The sequence below is a fragment of the Oncorhynchus clarkii genome, chromosome 10, assembly GCF_045791955.1.
Source record: "Oncorhynchus clarkii lewisi isolate Uvic-CL-2024 chromosome 10, UVic_Ocla_1.0, whole genome shotgun sequence".
In the NCBI taxonomy this organism is placed as follows: domain Eukaryota; kingdom Metazoa; phylum Chordata; class Actinopteri; order Salmoniformes; family Salmonidae; genus Oncorhynchus; species Oncorhynchus clarkii.
In genome coordinates this window covers 67,392,005-67,416,436 of record NC_092156.1, presented here as the reverse complement: position 1 = coordinate 67,416,436, position 24,432 = coordinate 67,392,005, and the positions used below count along the sequence as shown (strand labels likewise).

The 24,432-nt window shown below is 43.4% G+C and overlaps 1 protein-coding gene across 4 annotated transcripts in view; it reads right to left on the bottom strand.

Annotated features, from left to right (window-relative positions):
* The window catches only part of LOC139419032 (type II inositol 3,4-bisphosphate 4-phosphatase-like), a 218,981-nt gene extending 195,286 nt beyond the window's left edge, over positions 1 to 23,695 (bottom strand). Inside the window, exons 1-3 of one of the 4 annotated variants that reach the window (XM_071168887.1) lie at positions 23,558 to 23,695; positions 8,716 to 8,834; positions 1,816 to 1,932 (exon numbers count right to left, since the gene is read on the bottom strand). Coding sequence is in view for 2 of the 4 variants with exons in the window: in XM_071168884.1 (XP_071024985.1) it covers positions 1,816 to 1,932; positions 6,768 to 6,800 (150 nt within the window). In the remaining 2 variants the exon portion in view is untranslated. Of the gene's footprint in view, positions 1 to 1,815; positions 1,933 to 6,767; positions 6,970 to 8,715; positions 8,835 to 23,557 lie in introns of those variants that run through there. The other 3 variants (XM_071168888.1, XM_071168884.1, XM_071168885.1) reach the window with 3 other exon arrangements.
* Positions 23,696 to 24,432: the final 737 nt, after the last annotated feature.

The following is a 24,432-nucleotide window of genomic DNA, read 5'->3' as shown; positions in this document are numbered from 1 at the left end:
AGTAGCTGTACCAAAAAGACCAAGATGATGTCTCAATAAGGTTCATGACTCCTCCCATTTGTGAGCGGTAAACAATGAAATTCACTTTCTTTTCATCCCTCAACAAAGACAGACCAAAGAACCAGAACATTCTATAAAACCCATTGGCTCCAAAGCTGCCTGGACAATGAACTCCCGCCAACCATTCCCAGATATAGCTGTAACACAGCTTATGCCTTTACCAGGCATCTATAAAATATCTTTATATCAAGGCGTTAGCTTGTGTGGCCACGAACGAGTCAACATTAATTTTTAACAGAACTCTACCACTTGGGATACGCGACTGACTGCTTGACATGACCAGTGTCTAACTAACCGAGTCTTACACAGTGAAGGTATTGTAGAGTTTAAACAGTGTTGGGGCTCACATAGGTGTAGTCTTCCATCAATATTACATGAAGACCTCAGAAGGAACTAGCTTGCATCGTTTAGATTCCAGGCTTGAGGGGTTGTTAGCAAGTTGCTAACTTGCTATATTTTTTACAGAACAGTTGGATTCATCTACTCTACAGTACCTGAGGCTCAGGAAGAGTGAAACAAACCTATTTTTCTAACCTGAGTGAAGTCCAGTTCGTGTTGTCTCTTTTTCAACTAACAGTTTATATACTTTTATGTTCTCATGTGTAGGTGTGAAATACATGTTGTGATATCGGCAGTATGACAACATAGAATCCCTACAATGGATATGATACAGCCACAAATCAGAAGCATAGAGGGACTGAATGTATCCCATGTGTACTGTAGGTGTATGTAGCTGTGAGATACACGTTTACATAGGCTAGGTGACCATGTGGCATCTGTAACGCACTTTATAAACTGGGTGGTTCAAGCCCCGAATGCTGATTGGCTTGAAAGCCGTGGCATATCAGAACGTACACCACGGGTATGACAAAACATTTATTGGTACTGTTGTGGTTACATTGCTACGCAGTTCACAATAGCAATAAGGTACCTCGGGGGTTGGTGGTATATTGCCAATATGCTATGGGTTGTATCTTGTCACTCTGCGTTCCGTCGTGCCTAAGAACAGCCCGTAGCTGTGGTATATTGGCCATATACAACACCGCCCCGGGCCTTATTGCTTAAATAGAACCCATACAATAGCTATGATGTCGCTGTTCCAGATCTTTCTGTTCCCTCTGGTTCCAGTGCTCCAGGTAGTGCCGTCACAGTGCTGTAGTGGTAGCTAGTGTATAGAATCCATGCAACAGCTATGACATCATCGTGGAGTAAGTAACCCATAGCCTTAATAGCTAATTAATCCTTCATAGCCAGTATCCAAGGGAAGCCTAACGTGTTTCATATTGGAGAACCCATTAGATGATTTCAAGACGGTTTAAAAAGGGTTCCGAACCAGAAGACCCAGACCGACCAACATTCAGAATTCCATGTCTAGAGCTATCCCCATTCTCATTGATCTCTGGGTATGTATTCCCATGGGAAGATCACCAAAGGCCTCGCTCTTGCTTTCAGATCTCCTTCGACCCAGTTCATGCCACACAGACAGAACTCAATGTGAAGGCCTGTGACTTCACTTCAAATGCGTAACATGATAGATCACCCATACTTAAGGCCTCCCCCAACTTCTGTTCTCTACCACCCTGCAAGTGTTTGCAGCGCAGCCAGATAAACAAAACCACACACAAAAGAAAGACCTTCGGCACGCACAGCAAAGAAAACAACAATTTGAGGCATTGCCCATTCTCCCCCCACACACTCCTTTCCCAGCACACACCCTCCCCCTCAGCCCCTTCACACACTTTGCGGTTTACTTACATTGTCGCGGGCCTTGTCTCTCACATCGTAGACGGTGAGCTTGACTAGCGTCTCTGGGCTGGCAGGGTACTCCGGAGGGAAGGTCACCCCTGTCAGGAACAACGGGTCTCTGCTACCCTGAGAGAGGATGAGAAGGAACATGAGAGAGAGAGAGAGTGAGAGAGAGGGAGAAATAATATTACATTTGAAATGTATGGTCATTCTTTTGGAAGGCTTGTAAGTGTAATGTTCACTGCTATTTTTTTTATTGTTTATTTCACTTTTGTTTATTATCTATTTCACTTGCTATGTCAATGTAAACACATGTTTCCCATGCCAATAAAGTACATGAATTGAAATTGAGAAGGAGAGTGTGTGGGTGGAGGGGAGAGGTGGAGAGAGAGAGAAAGGGATGAGTGAGCCAACAGCTGTGCTCAGTCTGCTTCCCTACTGCTCCTGGGTGTTAGTGCAATAAATGGAAGTCTATGGGTAGACTTCTCATAGATTTCCAGTCTTTGCACTAATGCTAGTTAGCATTGGTTCGCAAAACATCCTGTCATTTATATACTGGACACAAAGACATACAAATGGTATCCGCAAGTTCATCTGACTCTGGGAAAGTAGATAACGGGCCTTATTGCCAAAATCCCGAAGTATCCCTTTAAAACTTAAAAGGCTAGGGGTTCCACTAGCAGGGCGCGAAATTCAAAATTATTTTTTTGAAATATTTAACTTTCATACATTCACAACTGCAATACACCAAATGAAAGCTTAACCTCTTGTTAATCTACCCATTTTGTCCGATTTCAAAAAGGCTTTACAGTGAAAGCACACCATATGATTATGTTAGGTCAGAGCCTAGTCACAAAACCACATACAGCCATTTTCCAGCCAAAGAGAGGAATCACAAAAAGCAGAAATAGAGATAAAATGAATCACTAACCTTTGATGATCTTCACCAGATGGCACTCATAGGACGTCATGTTACACAATACATGTATGCTTTGTTTGATAAAGTTCATATTTATATCCAAAAATCTCAGTTTACATTGGCGCGTTATGTTCAGTAATGTTGTGCCTCGAAAACATCCGCCGAATTTACAGAGAGCCACATCAATTTACAGAAATACTCATCATAAACTTTGATAAAAGATACAAGCGTTATGCACAGAATTATAGATATACTTCTCCTTAATGCAACCGCTGTGTCAGATATCAAAAAAGCTTCACGGAAAAAGCAAACTATGCAATAATCTGAGTACAGCGCTCAGACACAAAAACAAGCCATACAGACCTGCCATGTAGTGGAGCCAGTAAAAGTCAGAAATAGCATTATAAATATTCACTTACCTTTGATGATCTTCATCAGAATGGACTTGCAGGAATCCCAGTTCCACAATAAATGTTTGTTTTGTTTGATAAATTCCATAATTTATGTCCAAATACCTCCTTTTGTTAGCACGTTTAGTTCACAAATCCAAACTCACGAGGCGCAGGCAAGTCAAGGCCAAAGTTCAGACGAAAAGTTCAAAAAGTTATATTACAGTTCATAGAAACATGTCAAACGATGTATAGAATCAATCTTTAGGATGTTTAACATTAATCTTCAATAATGTTCCAACCGGAGAATTACTTTGTCTTTAGAAATGCAATGGAACGCAGGTCGCTCTCAAGGGCGCACGCGTAATCAGCTCATGGCATTCTACCAGACCTCTGGTTGAAACAGCTCTCATTCTCTCCCCCTTCACAGTAGAAGCCTCAAACAAGGTTCTAAAGACGGTTGAGATCTAGTGGAAGCCTTAGGAAGAGCAATATGACCCCATAGACACTGTATATTCGATAGGCAATGAGTTGAAAAACTACAAACCTCAGATTTCCCACTTCCAGGTTGGATTTTTCTCAGGTTTTCGCCTGCCATATTAGTTCTGTTATACTCAGACACCATTCAAACAGTTCTGGAAACTTCAGAGTGTTTTCTATTCAAATCTACTAATAATATGCATATATTAGCTTCTGGGCCTGAGTAGCAGGAAGTTTACTCTAGGCATGCTTTTCATCCGAAAGTGAAAATGCTGCCCCCTATCCCAAACAGGTTTTAACTTAATGATTATGGAGTGAATGCCAAAGAAATGTGGCATTTTAAGGGCTTGGACATCTGATTCTGCAGTGAGACTGTGAGAGCTTGTTGCCATAGAGGGCTGGTACTGTACACAGACACATGGATGCATGACCTCCGCTAGCCTAAACACACAAACACACCCAGGTTCCCACAAGACCCCAAGCACAATAGCCCCCCCCCCTATAGGGCCCCAGGCCCTGCCAGGAGAGAGGCCTATGGAGCCTACTGTGACCTGGTATAATGTGTACCCTGACTGGGTCTGTATATACCCTGGTGTAGTGAAGCTTTGTGTGTTCAAAGCAAACTGGTGTTTACATCAGGGGCTCCCTCGCCCTGATGGGTGGCTCTGGAACGCAGGCCCCCGGGACAGTCTGGACACACAGTCAGTACCCACAAATGCGCACACACACACATAAACAAGCACATGGAGGCATCGTCACACACACACACACACACACACACACACACACACACACACACACACACACACACACAGAAAGCATACACTCAGCCCTGGTGCATCCCGTAAACACCCTAACGATAATCTGTCGACATGAAAAACGTCTCCACTGTCTCCAGTACTGCATTCCGCCGTAGCAACGGTCGTCGGCTAGGAAAACCCAAATCGCTCAGATTAGTCACCTCAACAAAGGATGGATAGAAGCCTCCAGTCTGTTTACATGTCCCTTTATTGACTACGAGGACATCCTTATCCAAGGTGACTAACAACTAACACATCTTAGCCTAACACAGTAAGCCCATTGATACAGTAGGGGAGTACTGGAGGGATATAGACTGTGGAAGGACCTGTGGTTACAGATCGGCAGCCAAGACATGAGGCTACCCCAGGACAACCACGTGTTACACACCTCTGCAAACACACACACACCTCACTCCTCATGAGCCAACCTCTGCACAAGCCCCTCTCCTCCCTTCTCCTCCCTAGTCTACTAGATGTTTTCATCCCCTGTATTAACACCAAGCAGTGGGAAAGAGAAAACAACACGAATCCATTGGAGAGTGCTCTACTCCCATGCTCTCAGTATACAGTGTTGCCCAGTACTGCCACCCAGATACCATGCTACTATGCTACCATGCTACCATGCTTTGAGGGGCATATGGGCATTCTGTAGCAGCACATTCACACACAATCTGGTGCAGCCGGCAAAACAAGGGGAAATCAAAGACTCGCTGAGTGCTCACATACACACACACACACACACACACACACACACACACACACACACACACACACACACACACACACACACACACACACACACACACACACACACACACACCTCAAATTCCCTCGACAAGACATTCTGAACTGAATAGCCTTCTTTCATACTTACCAGCATGTTTGGCAACTCCATCTACAGCCAAATTCACACAGCGGTACAAACAGGTAGATTGGAGGAGCAGCAGTAGTACTTCAGAGAGCAGTAGCTAGACAGTCAGTCAATGGGCCAGCCAGTCAGGCAGTATGTCTACGGCAGTAGGGGAGACAGCTGCGTATATAGACAGCGACGCCCCTCTCGGTGCCTTTGGGTTACAGACCTCCAAGGAATGGGCGAGGCATTACACTATTAGAGTGTGTGTGTGTGGAGGGGGAGTATCGTCCCATGGCAGGAGGCTCTCTCAGACAGTTGGCTCTCACCCATTTCCTTGACACTCTCATCATATTTATACACACACACACACACTAGCATGACATGAAAGGCTTGTTTTATCCTACTGGGCACTTGGCCCCACAGCATGCCGTCAAATCCCTTTTTTGAGAAGACCACTCCTGGGCCCTTGGCGGTAATGGCTTTCAGAATAAGATTTTCCCATAGACAAACATATTATAGTGGGGCCTAAATGTCACCCTCTCTGTTCTGTCGGTCTCCTCTCTCAGAGGTACAGTATATAACCCACACCACTCTGGGTGCTTAAAGATGGTGAGAGGGTATCTCCAATAGTGTTTACACTTGAGCCCAACATGTCTGATAGAACTGATTGATAGGACAGATTGCTTTGAAGTCTGTTGATATCTACTCCTTATATTGATATATTTAACTTTATGCCCAACGTTTCAAACAAAAATAAATCAAATGAAAAAAGGGTCTCTGTCCTATAGGCTTCACACTGCCCCAAGATGGACTGTTTAGGATAAGGAAACACCTGCTCTGTAAGGCTTCAATAACACCCTGAACACATGTGTGGGGGTGAGAGAGAAGAGGGGGGGGGGGGCAGTCTGTCTCCAGGCATAGTGGTAGCTTCCAGTCTGGTAAGACCCAGCTGCTGGACACCAGGGCCTCTGGGAACAACCCACGGCAGCCGGCCTGTCTCCGACATATTCACACTTCATACACAGACATGAGTGTGAGCACACACACACACACACACACACACACACAGGGCCTTTCCCCTTTTAACCGGAGAGGTCAATGAAGGAACAGCTGCAGCACTGAGGAATGATGGACAGACAGACAGAGCTCAATTAAACAATGTAGTATAGGGACTCCCTATGACTGGCCACACACACACAAACTCTGTATGGTGTACTGCCAGTTTAGTGTTATTGTTCAGTCTCTTACTGTAAAACCATTCCTGATGCTATGTGTTCTTGTCTGTTATCCTTTGAAAATAAATACAAGTTGATCCCCCCCAAAAAATCCCTATCAGTGTTCAGTGATACGTAATGAATTAGAGAGACTAGTCATTCCAATACATCGACCAGTCAGATACATAATTTACACTGCGTCTGGTTCAATATGTACAATACCATGCGACTATAAATCCAGAGACACGTCTACAGTATGATCAGAAGAGATCTCCACGGCTACACACATACAGTATCCATACGTACCCTCCTTTTGAGAAGCCGAAAGCAACAGTCCATGTTGTTCTCAGATCCCTCTCCAAAGCAAGAGTCACATTACAGCTATGGAATCGCACTAGTCCTGCAGCTGAGCCGTACTGTACTGCTAACTGCTGTACCACATCCTGTGTTTTCCACTTGGACCCAGACCCAGAGTGAGTGGAGGACGAGGACTCCTTTAATTTTCTATAGAGTTTCTACAGTAAGAGACTGTCTTGAAAACAGTCAATCTTCCTGTTGCTTAATCAGCTAGATAAGAGAGAGATTAAACCCAGTCTTTGTGTTCTCTCACATGAGCCCTCAGTCTGTGACGGAGAGGAGGGGGGAAGAAAGGGAAAGACGAGTGACTGATTTGTTGAGGTGTGTGTGTGTGTGTGTGTGTGTAATGGTGGAAATTGACTCAAGTAAAAGTGAAAGTCGCCCATTAAAATTGTTTTAAAAGTATTTGGTTTTAAATATACTTAAGTATCAAAAGTAAGTGTAATTGCTAAAATATACTCAAGTATTAATTTTAAATCTCAAATTCCTTATATTAAGCAAACCAGACAGCACAATTCGATTTTTAAATTTACAAATAGCCAGGGGCACACTCCAACACCATTTACATGATTTATTATTTTTACTTAAGTACTTTACACCACTGTGTGTGTGTGTGTGTGTGTGTGTGTGTGTGTGTGTGTGTGTGTGTGTGTGTGTGTGTGTGTGTGTGTGTGTGTGTGTGTTCTAGGTGGGTATTCCAGCCCGGGACAGATGTTGCCGCCCCGAAAACACTTGTGCTCTTGTTGCCATGGTAATGACACTCCAGCTCTGAGGGCAATAAAAGAGGCATGCCAAAGGTCGGAGGGCACAGACACTTCCGTGAGACTGTATGGAGCGCAGAGACTCAACACACACACACACACACACAGAGGGCACACGCAGACAGTCTGCTACTGCAGTTGACTGACTGATAGTCAGATTGAGACAGAAAGAGTGCTCTAACCACAAATCAGAGAGAAAGAGAGAGAGAACATTATTCCCATGCCAATAAAGCCCTTGAATTGAGACAGAGATAGAGAGAATGAGAAAGAGAGAGAATGAGAGCGAGAGGGAGGGGGAGGGAACAAAAGAGAGCAAGCAAATGAGAGAGAGAAAGACATAACAGGCTGACTACACCGCTCGCGTCCCAAAATACATTTAGAAATCTATATTATTCAATTATTGCACCCACATTGCTTGCGCGCACCAACGAGATTGCACTGCAAGTCCTGCCTCTCCCATCTCCTCATTGGTTATACCCACGTGGGTGACTGAAGACGAACGAGGTCAGTGGCGGTAATTCACCTCATTTATGAAAGTTGCCAATCGCAATATAAAGTCAAGATTGGATTAATTGGTGGAGTAGAGGACCTTGTGCATTTCAGGTAAAATAACAACTCAATGTTTATATCCCAGGACGAATTAGCTAGCAACAACAAGCTAGCTAAATAGGACAAATTAGCTAGCAAGTGCAAGCTAGCTAGCTAAATTGCCATAAATGTTTAATGCTTTTCGACCTGTCCCCAAATTAATATAATTGGTTCAGAGTTTGCTTTGATATTTTAACCTGCGTGTCGTGATCACATTTGGTGTGGGGGGACAAAATACATTTATGCACGATGGCGCACGCACGCACCCGGTTTGGGTTCCACGTTAACCACAACAGTAATAACAACTTAGACCCAGTGAACCAGAGCGCCCCTTTAACAGTAAAAATAACAAACACCGGCAGAGAAAGGGAGTGAGATACCAAAAGAGTGTGTGTGAGAGAAAGAGGGAGTGAAAAGGAGGGGAGGTAGCTGCATTAAGAGTCTTGTGAAAGGGTGTGTGTGTGTATGTGTCAGTGCATATGCGTGTGTGCGTGTGCGTGTGCGTGTGTGTGTGTGTGTGTGTGTCAGTGCATTTGCGTGTGCCTTACCTCTACTATCTCTGTGCAGGCTTGGGAGACCAGGTATTGTTCCCGGGGGTCGATGACAGCAACCTGGACTAGAGCATTGGGTGTCCTGTCTCTGCCAGAGCCAATCAGATCCCTGCACTCTGGAGAAGGGGAGGACACACACACACAGAGACAGAGAGAAAGAGTGGGGGAGAAGAGAGAAAGATGGAGCAGAGAGAGAGAGTAGATGAAAGGGGGAGGGCAGAGAGAGAGGACAGTCAGTATAGTACATTCCCTGAGTAAAACCCCAACATCAAACAACCCAAGGTTGAATAGAAAGGTCAAAAGGGAAAGGGGAAGGAGAGGAAGGAGGAGGGAAATCACCACGACCCCATCATTCCCGGGGCATGAGGTGAGAGTGGTGGAAGGATAAAACTTTTTTTTTTAACTATTTCTCAGGGAAGTATCCTCACTGTACAGGAAATGGGAAGTCATATGTCCTTAGTTCTGGAAAGCAGCTTGTCTCCTGAGACCCAGTCGTCAAACTAACATGGCTGCCAGTCAAAGTCTTCTCTCTTCCTTCAGCTGAGTGAGTGTGCTGAGGACTGTCCGTTTTATTAGGATTTAATGTTAGTCAATGAAACCCCTGGTCAGTCCCTAGTTCCTCCAGGCTTCCTGTTTGGCAGGAATACTGGGACGAGGGGAGGCGAGGGGACGAGGGGAGGCTAGGCCATCATAGGAAACCAACACTTCCTGTCCAGGAATGGTCACTCCCTCTCTGGCTCAGTATGAGGCTGTGGTCACCAGTATTTACTGTAAAGTGAGATTGGACAATACATGTAGATATTGAAGCAACTACAAAGAGCCATATGCTGTCACTGAATGGTTGAAAATCTGACTACAGTGCTCGATGACTACTAGACAGGGTGGAAAATCTGACTACAGCGCTCTAGGACTACTAGACAGGGTAGAATATCTGACTACAGTGCTCTAGGATTCCCTAGACAGGGTGTAATATCTGACTACAGTGCTCTAGAACTACTAAACAGGGTGTAATATCTGACTACAGTGCTTTATAACTACTAGACAGGGAGTAATATCCAACTACAATACTCTAGGACTACTAGACAGGGTGTAATATCCAACTTCAGTGCTCTAGGACTACTAGACAGGGTGTAATATCTGACTACAGTGCTCTAGAACTACTAGACAGGGAGTAATATCCAACTACAATACTATAGGACTACTAGACAGGGTGTAATATCTGACTACTGTGCTCTAGGACTACTAGACAGGGTGTAATATCTGACTACAGTGTTCTAGGACTACTAGACAGGGTGTAATATCTGACTACAGTGCTCTAGCAATACTAGACAGGGTGTAATATCTGACTAGGGTGCTCTAGAAATACTAGACAGGGTGTAATCTGACTACAGTGCTCTAGGACTACTAGACAGGGTGTAATATCTGACTACAGTGCTCTAGGACTACTAGACAGGGTGTAATATCTGACTACAGTGCTCTAGGACTACTAGACAGGGTGTAATATCTGACTACAGTGCTCTAGGACTACTAGACAGGGTGTAATATCTGACTACAGTGCTCTAGGACTACTAGACAGGGTGTAATATCTGACTACAGTGCTCTAGGACTACTAGACAGGGTGTAATATCTGACTACAGTGCTCTAGGACTACTAGACAGGGTGTAATATCTGACTACAGTGCTCTAGGACTACTAGACAGGGTGTAATATCTGACTACAGTGCTCTAGGACTACTAGACAGGGTGTAATATCTGACTACAGTGCTCTAGGACTGCAGGGTGAGACATCTGAATCAGGACATTGGACCGTGTCCAAATGGTGCACTTTATCCAACTAGCAACATTCTGGCAGACAAACGAGAATTGATCCGCTCTGAAAATGCGTTGTCACTACAGCACATTATTTAGTGAAATCGTAACCCCGAGTAACATTACTCAATAGAACAAAAATCCATAAAAGCAGCAAAATATGAAAGAAGGTTGTTCTTTTTCTGTGTAATTCCCCCTCGGAGTGTCGATTTTACAGAATAAGCGACTGTTCGGGCACAGAAAATAAAAAGGCTACAACAAGGGAGAATTGAAGAAGAGTCAAGAGGAAGCTACAGAGTTAGCCCAGGAGTTAAAAGATGAATGGTGCTAAGGCATAAAACACTGGCTTTGCTGTAAAGACCTTTGCTTCCTTGATGTACTGGAGTCTCAGTGAACTGGTCCATCTAGCATTCTCTGATCTTTGGAGGATGAGAGTGTGAGAGATACGGGACTATGCACTGGGACACACACCAAGACAACGGGTTCACTCTGTAGAATGGAATCCCTTCCTTAGTTGAGTTATACCATACTGCAAGATGTAGATGTACAGTTGAATGCAGGCAGAAACATGCACGGACACACACATATGCATACATGCAAGCACTTACGACTCACACCAAAAATGTTTTTGTTGTCCTTATGTAAATTGCACGCAACAAACACGCAACAAACACAAATAATGTTTGTTGGCCTTATGTAAATGGCTGCATCATGTGTATTTCTACCTACATTAGAATTCTGATCGGCTTGTCAAGGTGAGAGTCGTCACCTTGACTGGTCTACGAACACAAACAAAGTCAAAATTCAAGCGGTATTTGTCACCGAGTATGTGTGTGCGAGAGGAAACGGAAAACAGTGTTTTAGCATTTAGCCGAGCCTCTCTGCTGAGAAATGGGATGTCAGAACAACGTAACACTGTTCTGGTTGAAGCATTGACACACGGCCAAGGTCAAATTCAAGGTCAAACATCAAAATGGTCTCATTAGAAAACAGCTAAAATAGTGACATTCAACGATTGTATATAGATACACAGTTGAAGACAGAAGTTTACATACACTTAGGTTGGAGCCATTAAAAATCGTTTTTCAACCACTCCACAAATGTCTTGTTAACAAACTATAGTTTTGGCAAGTCGGTTAGGACATCTACTTTGTGCATGACACAAGTAATTTTTCCAACAATTGTTTACAGACGGATTATTTCACTTATAATTCACTGTATGACAATTCCAGTGGGTCAAACGTTTACATACACAAAGTTGACTGTGCCTTTAAACAGCTTGGAAAATTCCAGAAAATTATGTCATGGCTTTAGAAGCTTCTGATAGGCTAATTTACATAATTTGAGTCAATTGGAGATGTACCTGTGGATGAATTTCAAGGCCAACTTTCACACTCAGTGCCTCTTTGCTTGACATCATGGGAAAATCAAAAGAAATCAGCTAAGACCTCAGAAAAAAATGGAGACCTCCATAAGTCTGGTTCATCCTTGGGAGTAATTTCCAAACGCCTGAAGGTACCACGTTCATCTGTACAAACAATAGTCTGCAAGTATAAACACCACGCAGTCATAATACCGCTCAGGAAGAAGACGCGTTTGTTCTGTCTCCTAGAGATGAACGTAATTTGGTGTGAAAAGTGCAAATCAATCCCAGAACAACAGCAAAGTACCTTGTGAAGATGCTGGAGGAAACAGGTACAAAAGTATCTATATCCACAGTGAAACCTATATCAACATAACCTGAAAGGCCGCTCAGCAAGGAAGAAGCCACTGCTCCAAAACCGCCATAAAAAAAGCCAGACTGCGGTTTTCAACTGCACATGGGGGCAAAGATCGTACTTTTTGGAGAAATGTCCTCTGGTCTGATGAATCAAAAATCATTCTCTCTACTATTATTCTGACATTTCACATTCTTAAAATAAAGTGGTGATCCTAACTGACCTAAGACAGGGATTTTTTACTACGATAAAATTTCAGGAATTGTGAAAAACTGAGTTTAAATGTATTTCGCTAAGGTGTATGTAAACTTCCAACTTCAACTGTAGATATATATAGATACTGTATGCATTTCCTAGGCTTATATATATAGCAAAAGATCAATCACGTTTGAGTGAGTCTTGTTTTAATCACAGTTTAAATCAACAGTTTTGAGAGTCAATATATGATCCCATTCAAACCATGTGGCATCAGAAATAGCCCTGAATCACTGTCTCTTTTTCCGGTCAGGGGAATGTACTCATATTTCCTGAATGCTTCTTATTAGATCAAAAGAGTTAACGGAAAAGAAGAATTAGCAGCCTGTTGTATGGAAATGACTAACAACACTCTAGGTACCATGATACTCTCAAAGAGCCTCTTCTCTGTGACACACATGGTTTTCAAATGGAGGGAGAGACAGAGAGAGAGAGAGACAGAGAGAGAGAGAGAGACACAGAGAGAGAGAGAGACACAGAGAGAGAGAGAGAGACACAGAGAGAGAGAGAGAGACACAGAGAGAGAGAGAGAGACACAGAGAGAGAGAGACACAGAGAGAGAGATAGACACAGAGAGAGAGCCAAATGACGTTTTTCCTCAAAAGAACAGACATGGAAACAACTACACATTCACATCCCAGTAAGCTGTACAACTCCAGAAATGTATACAGATGGGCCCCAAAAAGCACAGGAAAATACCAGAAAGCAACCTGTAACCAAAATATCCAAACACTCTTAAATAACTTTCTGGATACCACATTCACTCACAGTAAAGAAGGCAGTACAAAACATCAACTATATATTCAGGCAAACGGCAAAAGAAGCACAATTGAAATTGATAAAAAACAAAACAAAAAAGATCACAGATGACAACTGGTTTGATGCAGATTGTAAAATTATAAGCAAAAAACTTAGAACACTATCCAACCAAAAGCACAGAGGCTCAAATAATGGTGAATTACGCCTTCATTACGGTGAGATTTTAAAACTCTATAAACGTACACTCAGAGCCAAAAAAGCACAGTACAACAGCAAGCAGCTGACACTAATTGAGGAGTCCATAAACACAAACAACTTATGGCAAAATTGGAAAAAAATAAAATAAATCTAAACAAGAGGAATTAGCGATACAGAATGGTGACATATGGACAACCCATTTTAAAACACTCTACAACACCGTTCAAATTGACACAAACGCAGAACAACGTCAAATTCACGAGAAGTTGAATGGATTAGAAAAGGCCATGAAGGACAATCAAAATCCATTGGACTCCCCAATTACTGACCAGGAGCTCTATAAGAAACTCCAGGCCCTCAAATTTAAAAAAGCATGCAGACCTGATGACATCCTAAATGAGATGATCAAACTCCCTAGTGCAAAATTTCAATTGGCTATATTAAAACTGTTTAATTTGATCCTGAGTGTAGGTTATTTCCTTGACATCTGGAATCAAGGACTCATAACCCCAACCCTTAAAAGAACAGAGACAAATTTGACCCTAACATTTACAGAGGCATTTGTGTGAACAGTAACCTGGGGAAGGCTTGCTGTAGTATTATAAATGTAAGAGTTCTAAACTTCCTTAATAAGCACAATGTCTTGAGTAAAAGCCAAATTGGATTTATACCAAAACATTGCACAACTGATCATATTTACTCCCTACACACCCTGATAAACATGTCCACCAAAATAAAACCTAAATGTACACTTGCTTTATCGACTTCCAAAAAGCATTTGATTCTATTTGGCAGACTGTTCTACAAAGTTATTGAAAGTGGTGTAGGGGGAAAACATATGACATAATTAAATCAATGTATACAGGCAATACGTGCAGCATTAAAATTGGCAAGAAAATAACAGAATTCTTTAACCAGGGGCAGGGCCTTCGACAGGGTTGCAATCTGAGCCCTGCACTCTTCAATATTTACATCAACAAATTGGCCACTATTTTAGAAAAATCCTCAGCCCCTGGTGTTAGTCTCCACAATTCAGAGGTTAAATGCCTACTCTTCGCAGATGACCTATGCCTGCTGTCACCCACAGTACATGGCCTACAGCAGAGCCTGGACCTGCTAGAGCAGTACTGCCAGACCTGGGCCCTGGCAGTAAGCCCCAAAAAGACTAAAATAATGATTTTTGAGAGAAGATCCAGATCTCAGGGAATTAGAACAAATTCGTAATTGGTACAAAATCCATAGAGTACTGCACACACTACAATTACTTAGGTTTAAAAATAAGCTCAACTGGACACCTTAATAACGAGGGAGTGAATGAACTGAGAGAGAAAGCACGTAGGCCATTCTACACCATTAAAAAACAAATTCAAATTGAAATACCTATTAAGATTTGGCTAAAACTAATTGAATGTATCAATGAACCAATTGCACTTCATGGCAGTGAGGTGTGGGGCCCACTTGCAAAACAAGATGTCATCAAATGGGACAAACACCCCATTGAAACCCTGCATGCAGAATTCTGTAAGATTATCCTACATGTCCAGAGGAAAACTACAAACAATGCATGCATGGCAGAATTAGGCCAATATCAACTAATAGTAACAAATCAAAAGCTGAGCAAAGAAAAAAGTCCCCTCCTCCAGCTGGTCCTGGGGCTGAGTTCACTAACCTGTTCTACTAACACACTGAAGCCTCAGTCCCCTCATCCAGCTGGTCCTGGGGCTGAGTTCACTAACCTGTTCTACTAACACACTGAAGCCTCAGTCCCCTCCTCCAACTGGTCCTGGGGCTGAGTTCACTAACCTGTTCTACTAACACACTGAAGCCTCAGTCCCCTCCTCCAGCTGGTCCTGGGGCTGAGTTCACTAACCTGTTCTACTAACACACTGAAGCCTCAGTCCCTTCCTCCAGCTGGTCCTGGGGCTGAGTTCACTAACCTGTTCTACTAACACACTGAAGCCTCAGTCCCCTCCTCCAGCTGGTCCTGGGGCTGAGTTCACTAACCTGTTCTACTAACACACTGAAGCCTCAGTCCCCTCATCCAGCTGGTCCTGGGGCTGAGTTCAACTAACCTGTTCTACTAACACACTGAAGCCTCAGTCCCCTCCTCCAGCTGGTCCTGGGGCTGAGTTCACTAACCTGTTCTACTAACACACTGAAGCCTCAGTCCCCTCCTCCAGCTGGTCCTGGGGCTGAGTTCACTAACCTGTTCTACTAACACACTGAAGCCTCAGTCCCCTCCTCCAACTGGTCCTGGGGCTGAGTTCACTAACCTGTTCTACTAACACACTGAAGCCTCAGTCCCCTCCTCCAGCTGGTCCTGGGGCTGAGTTCACTAACCTGTTCTACTAACACACTGAAGCCTCAGTCCCTTCCTCCAGCTGGTCCTGGGGCTGAGTTCACTAACCTGTTCTACTAACACACTGAAGCCTCAGTCCCCTCCTCCAGCTGGTCCTGGGGCTGAGTTCACTAACCTGTTCTACTAACACACTGAAGCCTCAGTCCCCTCATCCAGCTGGTCCTGGGGCTGAGTTCAACTAACCTGTTCTACTAACACACTGAAGCCTCAGTCCCCTCCTCCAGCTGGTCCTGGGGCTGAGTTCACTAACCTGTTCTACTAACACACTGAAGCCTCAGTCCCCTCCTCCAGCTGGTCCTGGGGCTGAGTTCACTAACCTGTTCTACTAACACACTGAAGCCTCAGTCCCCTCCTCCAACTGGTCCTGGGGCTGAGTTCACTAACCTGTTCTACTAACACACTGAAGCTCAGTCCCCTCCTCCAACTGGTCCTGGGGCTGAGTTCACTAACCTGTTTTACTAACACACTGAAGCCTCAGTCCCCTCCTCCAACTGGTCCTGGGGCTGAGTTCACTAACCTGTTCTACTAACACACTGAAGCCTCAGTCCCCTCATCCAGCTGGTCCTGGGGCTGAGTTCACTAACCTGTTCTACTAACACACTGAAGCCTCAGTCCCCTCCTCCAACTGGTCCTGGGGCTGAGTTCACTAACCTGGTTTATTAACACACTGAAGCCTCAGTCCCCTCCTCCAACTGGTCCTGGGGCTGAGTTCACTAACCTGTTCTACTAACACACTGAAGCCTCAGTCCCCTCCTCCAACTGGTCCTGGGGCTGAGTTCACTAACCTGTTCTACTAACACACTGAAGCCTCAGTCCCCTCCTCCAGCTGGTCCTGGGGCTGAGTTCACTAACCTGTTCTACTAACACACTGAAGCCTCAGTCCCCTCCTCCAACTGGTCCTGGGACTGAGTTCACTAACCTGTTCTACTAACACACTGAAGCCTCAGGACCAGAACATCCAATCAATTAGAATAAAAAAAATTACAACACAGTCAAAACAAAACTAGATTGCTTATTGGGTAACAAGCACAAAGTTAAATGCAGTGCTATCTGGCCCTAAATCGACAGTACACCATGGCTAACTATTTGACCATGGTTACTGATCAAAACCTTATAAAAACCTTGACTAAGTACAGGCTCAGTGAGCACAGCCTTGCCATTGAGAAGGGTAGACACAGGAAGACCTGGCTCCCTGTAGAGGAAAGGCTGTGCAACCACTGCACAACAGCAGAACCTGACAGAGCTGCATTTCCTGACAAAATGTGAAAAATATAAAACAATTAGAGAGTGTCATTTCCCAAAATTTGAAACCCTTATTCAAGGTTTCAAAGACCTCTCTGATGAGAGTAGGCTACCTGTCCTGTTGGAGGAGGAAGCAGAGAGCTGTGGGTTGGCAGCGCACTACATTGCTGCCTGCCATAAGATGAGGGACAGTGTCTGACAGACCAATCAACCTGCACATGTCCTCTACTGTATGCTTACTGTTATTGTTCAATGTATGGTTATGAGAGAGAGAGCGAGAAAGATCTATAAGGCGTAAAACATTGTCTTTGCTGTAAAGACCTTTGCTTCCTTGATGTACTGGAGTCTCAGTGAACTGGTCCATCTAGCATTCTCTGATCTTTGGAGGATGAGAGTGTGAGAGATACGGGGCTATGCACTGGGACACACACCAAGACAACGGGTTCACTCTGTAGAATGGAATCCCTTCCTTAGTTGAGTTATACCATACTGCAAGATGTAGATGTACAGTTGAATGCAGGCAGAAACATGCACGGACACACACATATGCATACATGCAAGCACTTACAGTACGACTCACACAAAAACATTTTTTGTTGTCCTCATGTAAATTGCAGCCAGTACCAGCCATTTTCCTACCTACAGCATTAGAATGCTGATTGACTTGTCAAGGTGAGAGTAGTCACCTTGACTTGTTTACAAATGCAAACAAATGGGATGTCAGAGCAATGTAGCGCGGTTCTGGTTGAAGCATTCACATTGTTGGAAGTGCAACACATCGTTTAATTAACACACGGTCAAATTCAAAGTGAAATATCAACAGGGTCTCATTTAGGGATGCACAATATATCGGTATCGGCCAATATTAGCTAAAAATGCCAACATCGGTATCGGCCCGATGTCTAGATTAACGGCGATGTGCAAAACCGATGTCAAAGCTGATGTGCATACCTATATAACATGACGTAATGACGCCACGTAAAACACAGCATTCCTAACCTAGCCCACAATGTCTGCTGTGTGGATCGAGCAGTCAACAAGTCGAGCAGTCATTTGAAAGAGTAAGAACATTTCAGCGAGACAACTCAAAAGGCGAAATCCATTAAACGCCAAGATAATGGAATTCATTGCCCTTGACAATCAACCATTCTCGGTCGTGGGGGATGTTGGCTTTCGCGACTAGTCGAGCACTGGTACACACTACCAAGTGCGCTATTTTTCAGATGTTGCCTTACAGGAATTACACAGTAATAGCTTCACTGCTATTAGCGTCACGACATACTAATGAACGCCGTTTGGGTCTTTGCGTGTCAAAAAAGATATGTCAAATAACACTATTTGACAAGTTAAATAAGCTTTTAATTTGACACGTCAAATAACAGTTCTATTATAGAATGTTGTGTGTTCTGAATTTACACGTGCAAGTTAAGTGCCACCACTACTATCAGTAGCACTGTCTAATCTGTACAAAAAAGTCTGCAAACAAGCAAACACCGGCCACGAACGATGTGTTTTACATTACCGCGCTGGTAATAAAGCATTATTTGTTTGACCGCAACTTCTGAGGTAGCTAGCTAGCTTTAGCTTGGTACCTAGCTAGCACAAATACAACCAGCCTGAAAACAATGACCAGTAGAAACTGCAGTCATTTTCATTATTCTTAGCAATGATTTCAGAATCCTCGTGAGTAAGTATTAGCTAGGTAGCCACTTGTTGTTCGCCTATTGAAATTGAACTTCAGCTCATGAAAAATAAATAACTAGCCAGCTACTTAACCCTGTTGCCCAAAGCTAAGGTTATAAGCAGCCAGCTAGCTTCATCTGTCTAGTGAAGCTCGACTGGACCGGGTTATGTGTTATGAAACTAGCCACAATAAGGATTAGGCACAATAGTGGAATTTGCAGTTTGCCTTCAAAATAAAAGTACCTCTTTGAAAGTGATGCAGAAGGTTTCAATTGGTGGAATCATGCCATATTTAGACTAGATAACATTAAACCAAGTTGGAATGTGAAGCAATGAAATGGGGTATCAGTCTACTCAGTGACACCCACAGAACACAACTGTGAAGAGTTTACGCAAATATTAGCGTTGTAGCTCTTATCGCAGGACTGTGACTGTGTGAAATCACCTCCCCAGTCAGCCTATTGTGTGTATTGACATTCATTTCCAATGTACATCTTTACCTAAGGATTGGGAATCAATGAAATGTGGTATCAGTTTACTCAATACCAAATATATTTTTTCCCAACGTCCTCCTCAGCATTATCAGACTCCTAAAAATCCACGCAGTATTGTTTTTCCATGGGAATAGTGTTGAATACACATAGGTTGACGAATGTGGCTCAATTCACAGTTGTTTCAGAGTCCCGCAATAAGAGCTCCAACACTAATGTTCTCTGGGTGTCACTGAGTAGACTGATACCTCATGTCATCGCAATGCTAGCTGGGTTCGAGTCCAGCCGGCCGTGACTGGGAGACCCATGGGGCGGTGCACAATTGGCCCAGCGTCAACCGGGTTAGGGAAGAGTTTTGCTGGCATGGATGTCCTTGTCCCATCGCGCACTAGCGGCTCCTGTGGCGGGCCGTGCGCATTGCAATGTGTTGGTGTTTCCCCCCAACACATTGGTTGGCATTGTGTCAAGAGGCAGTGCGGCTTGGCTAGGTTGTGTTTCGGAGGACGCACGGCTCTCGGCCTTCGCCTCTCCCGAGTCCGTTCAGTAGTTGCAGAGTTGAGACAAGACTGTAACTACCAATTGCAAGACACAAAATTGGGGAGAAAAAAGGGGTAGAAAAAAAAGAATGAATGATAAATCAATCGATGACCCCATTCAAACCGTGTGACATCAGAAATAAGCCTAAATCACACAATTGAATTCCATTTCCTCTTTAGGTTGTTGGTGCCTCTTTGCCCAGTCAGTGAAATGGACACAAATATTTCCTGAATGCTTTTTATTAGATCAAAAGAGTGGATGGAATAGCAGAATAGCAGCCTGCTGTATGGTACATACTAACAACACTCTAGGTACCATGATACTCTCAAAGAGCTTCTTCTTTATGACACAAATGGTGTCCAAATGGAGCGAGAGACAGAGAGCAAGAGGGAGAAAGCGAGAAAAATAGAGACAGACAGGAGAGAGCAAGAGAGCGAGAGCGAACAGGTTGAGAGAGCGAGAGAGAACAGGTTGAGAGAGCGAGAGAGAACAGGTTGAGAGAGAGAGAGATAAGGTAAGGAGAGTTAGAGAGAGATAATGGGAAGAGGAAAAGAAGGAGAGAAGGATTGAGTGAAGTGATAGAAGGCAAGAAAGAAAAGGAGTGGGTGAGTCATGAAAATACTAGAGGAGGTCTGACCACGGCAGATGTAATGCGGCCCGTTAGGCTAATTGGCTGGCTCGATCTGGATTAAAGTCCTTCAGCATTAAAGCAAATTACTTTCTGCTCCGATGCAATGGCTACAATCATCGCTAATTTATCATCCTAAAATAGCCAAGACTTTTATCTGAAAATATGATGTTTTTCTGTGACTCCCTGGGGTTTGGGGTGAGTAAATTGTATGGTTGTAAACTGAAATAATAACTTAGCTTTTAGTCTGATCATTATTTGAATGATGAACAACCTTTCAAATTTACTGTCAACGGCGTTATTATTTTAAATGATGATTTTGACCTTTGGCAGACAGACAGACAAGTGTACAGATAACAGTTGATTTTTACATTCCATTATGAGTATCCTCCTCTACTACAACAACACTGGCAGTGGCACGTAGACAGACACAACAACACAGCAGTCATGGGGCACTACGAAGGCAGAAGTGAGGTAAAGGAGTCAGTTAAATAGATGGATTGAACCACAGTTTGAGACAGGGCCGTGTGACTAACAGTCCTTGTGGATTCGTAGTGACATAGTGACTGTCGTTGAGGTAACAGACAGTGTGACATATGGTATGGAGTGACAGGGACAACACATCCTCTTAGTAAATGTTGTCACCAGACTGGAGCAGACAGTCAATGTTCCGGTATTGGATTCCCCTGGGCTAATACATTTCCTTCATCACCGTGGGCTAGAAACAGGGTGAAGTGTGAGTGTGTGTGTGTATGTGTGCTTGCAAGCAAGTGTGTGTGTCAGTACACGTGTGTGTCCGCCCACAAAAAAAAAACATCATAGGTTAGCCTTTCGACCTTGGTTGCTCCAGGAGGCCACAAAGCATCTGCCATCAGGGTTAGTTTCTAGAACACAATATGAAAACTACTGTTCCAGAATGTGTATCCATCTAAAATCAGAGCCTCCACCATGTCTAACCTGTTGTCATGGAGGAAAGGCTGCAGCGCCAGGAAGAACAAAACAACACAGCCAACTACGATGCGGTGCCATCTCTCTGGTGCTATTCCATCAGATGGATTCTACATCGTGACGTTCACCAACAACCCAGATCTTAATATTAGATATGTTGGAGTTCCATTAATGGGCTGGAGCCACACAGGGCTGAAGAAAGCAGCGTTAGAACAGAGGATGCAGAAGAACAGACATGCGCACAGAAACTCACACACACACACACACTTCTATTTTCCCAGGGGCCATAGAAGATCCACTCCCTCTGTTCCTCAGCTTTACCCTACGTTTCATATTTTCTCTCTCTCTCTTTTTCTCTTGCTTCATGTCTCGCTCTTTCTCCATCTCTCCCACAATCATAGCAACACATCCAATTGTCAAAGACTCCGGCCACCCTAGTCATAGACTGTTCTCTCTGCTACCGCACGGCAAGCAGTACCGGAGCACCAAGTCTAGGGTCCAAGAGGCTTCTAAACAGCTTCTACCCTGAAGCCATAAGACTCCTGAACACCTAGCCAAATGGCTACCCTGACTATTTGCATCCCCCCTATTTTACACCGCTGCTACTCTCTGTTGTTATCATCCATGCATAGTCACATTAATAACTCTACCTACATGTACATACTACCTCAACTAACCGGTGCCCCCGCACATTGACTCTGTACCGGTACCACCCCTGTATATAGTCTTGCTATTTTTATTTTACTGCTGCTCTTTAATTACTTGTTACTTTTAATTCTTATCTGTATTTTTTTTGAATTGGGGCTCGTAAGTAAGCATTTCACTGTAATGTCTACACCTATTGTATTGTGACTAATACAGTTTGATTTGAAGTGTGGTATAGAACTGGGGAGTTGCTCAACAGTGTTTGATCCTCTCCAGTTCAAAGGCCCAGAGGATCTCTGACAGGTCCTGGGATCTCACCTAATATCACACTCTACTGAGGATTGACATGTGACAGTGGACATCTCTATCCGCATCGCTTCACAGAGTGATAGGACCAAAGCCACAGCCATTAAATTCAACTGCTGACTTTATGAGGTTAGTAACATTTGAGATAGAGAGGGAGAGAGGGAGAGATGGGAAGAAAGATGAAAAGGGAGAGAGATTGAGAGAGAGACGGAGAGAGAATATATATATATATAGAGATATGGAGAGAAAGAGAAAAAGAGAGAGTGCTGGGGATGAGAGAGAGAAAGAGAAAAATGGATACTGAAACAGGGATGAGAAAGAGACAAAGAAACAGAAAAGAGAGAGGGAAAGAAAGGGCAAGAGGAAAAATGTGTATACATTGACACTAAGACAAATTCACAGGGATTTTGTTTAAATACAGTGCCATCTCCCCTGTGACCTTACAGGGAATCTAAATTCCATTAGAAGGGCAAATGGAGAGAGAAAGGGAGACAGTGGGGGTTGCTATGGGAGACAAATACACCACTCTCCAGATGAGGATTATTAATCACGATAATTATATCAGCGCTTCAATTAATTTGACAGCATTATTTGCATCTGCCGCCGCCATTTTCACACCTGTTCAGTGTTCACCATCAGGTCTGTGGAAAATATAATGCCTGTTATATTACTAGAATGGCAATTCATGTTGTGGAGAGAGTCTATACATCTGACATGTCAATTAAACAGAGAAAATGACAACCATATGATGTTAGACTAGTGAAAGATGTCGAATTAATGGACAGATGTTGATTCTGTGAAGTCAAAATACCAAATAAAGAACACACCATAAAGTGAGGAGCTGACTAGCGAATGATCATCTATACCAGGGGTCTCCAACAGGTTGACCGCTAGCCAGTAGCTCACAGCCCACCTATGAGTAGCTCGGCAAACAATTCCCAAAAGTATACGCAATTTTTCATGTGTTCCATCGCAAACGGTCATAAACAAATCTCACAAGTATGCGACACCGCAAGCTCCCAGCTACTAACTAATCAACGCAGCTTTGACATTATTCCACCCATGGTTAGCCACGATTGGCTTAAAAAAACAAACCTAACACAACATCTGCCAATTCATTTCCAGCAATATTGCCCCTGTCTGTCTGTGTGGCGCGCGCGTTTGTCTATCACTCCACTTGATGTGATAACCATCTTGTGAGTTGACAGAAATAATTTCCCCAAAACCCTTATCCATTAAATGTTAACGGCAAAGGCGGCTTACCTGGCAAAAGTATACCATGATTGAGTATATCATTTGTATCTATTATTTATTATTTGGAAACTTTGCCATGAAATGAACAGCAGCAGTACAGAACCATTGCTAGACCAGCACATTAAGCTCGATCAACACGTTCCTGTGCAATTAAAGGGACAGATGCTTAATTAAAGGGCCAGATGCGCAATTAAAGGGGAATTACACTCAAAAATCTATTTATTAGCTTTCTTCCAAACCTACATGTGTTTTGTCTTCTGCTGATATTTAGCAATTGACATGGATTCATAACATCCAATTTCGTTGTTTATCTATGAACAATTGTAATTTCAAGAGTGACCCCCCCAAATAAAACTGAAAATAATCACAGGTTTTATATGGCCCCCCTTAGAGTTGTTAATTAACCATTATTTTACTAGATATATTGACAGAAAACTACTTTCTCTTGTACACTAAGGACCCGGGAAGAGAAGAATGTGCTTATCTGAATGCTAGAAAAAATTATAATAGCCCGCAACATGTTTAATTTTTTAAAAGTAGCTCTCATGCTAGAAAAGGTCAGAGACCCCTGATCAATACAAATGATAAATAAAGTGGCACACATCTCTCACCTGGCTTTGGACTTATGTAAATAGATGCTGATTGAGTGTCTTAACACAAGAAAAAGCTCCAGTAAATCTTTGAAGTGTGTTTGTACCATTCCAGATTGACATACAGTAACAGATGTTGACTGTTTGCATCCATGCTGAAGATGGTTTGCCTTCATATTGGTGGTTCTATTTCTGGGAAACAAATTGGCCACTTCCCTTCCTTTATCCTGTATCCATGCTGAGTTGAAATGATGATTGGGCCTTTGTTAAAGGAGCTACAGTACAGGGAGTTAT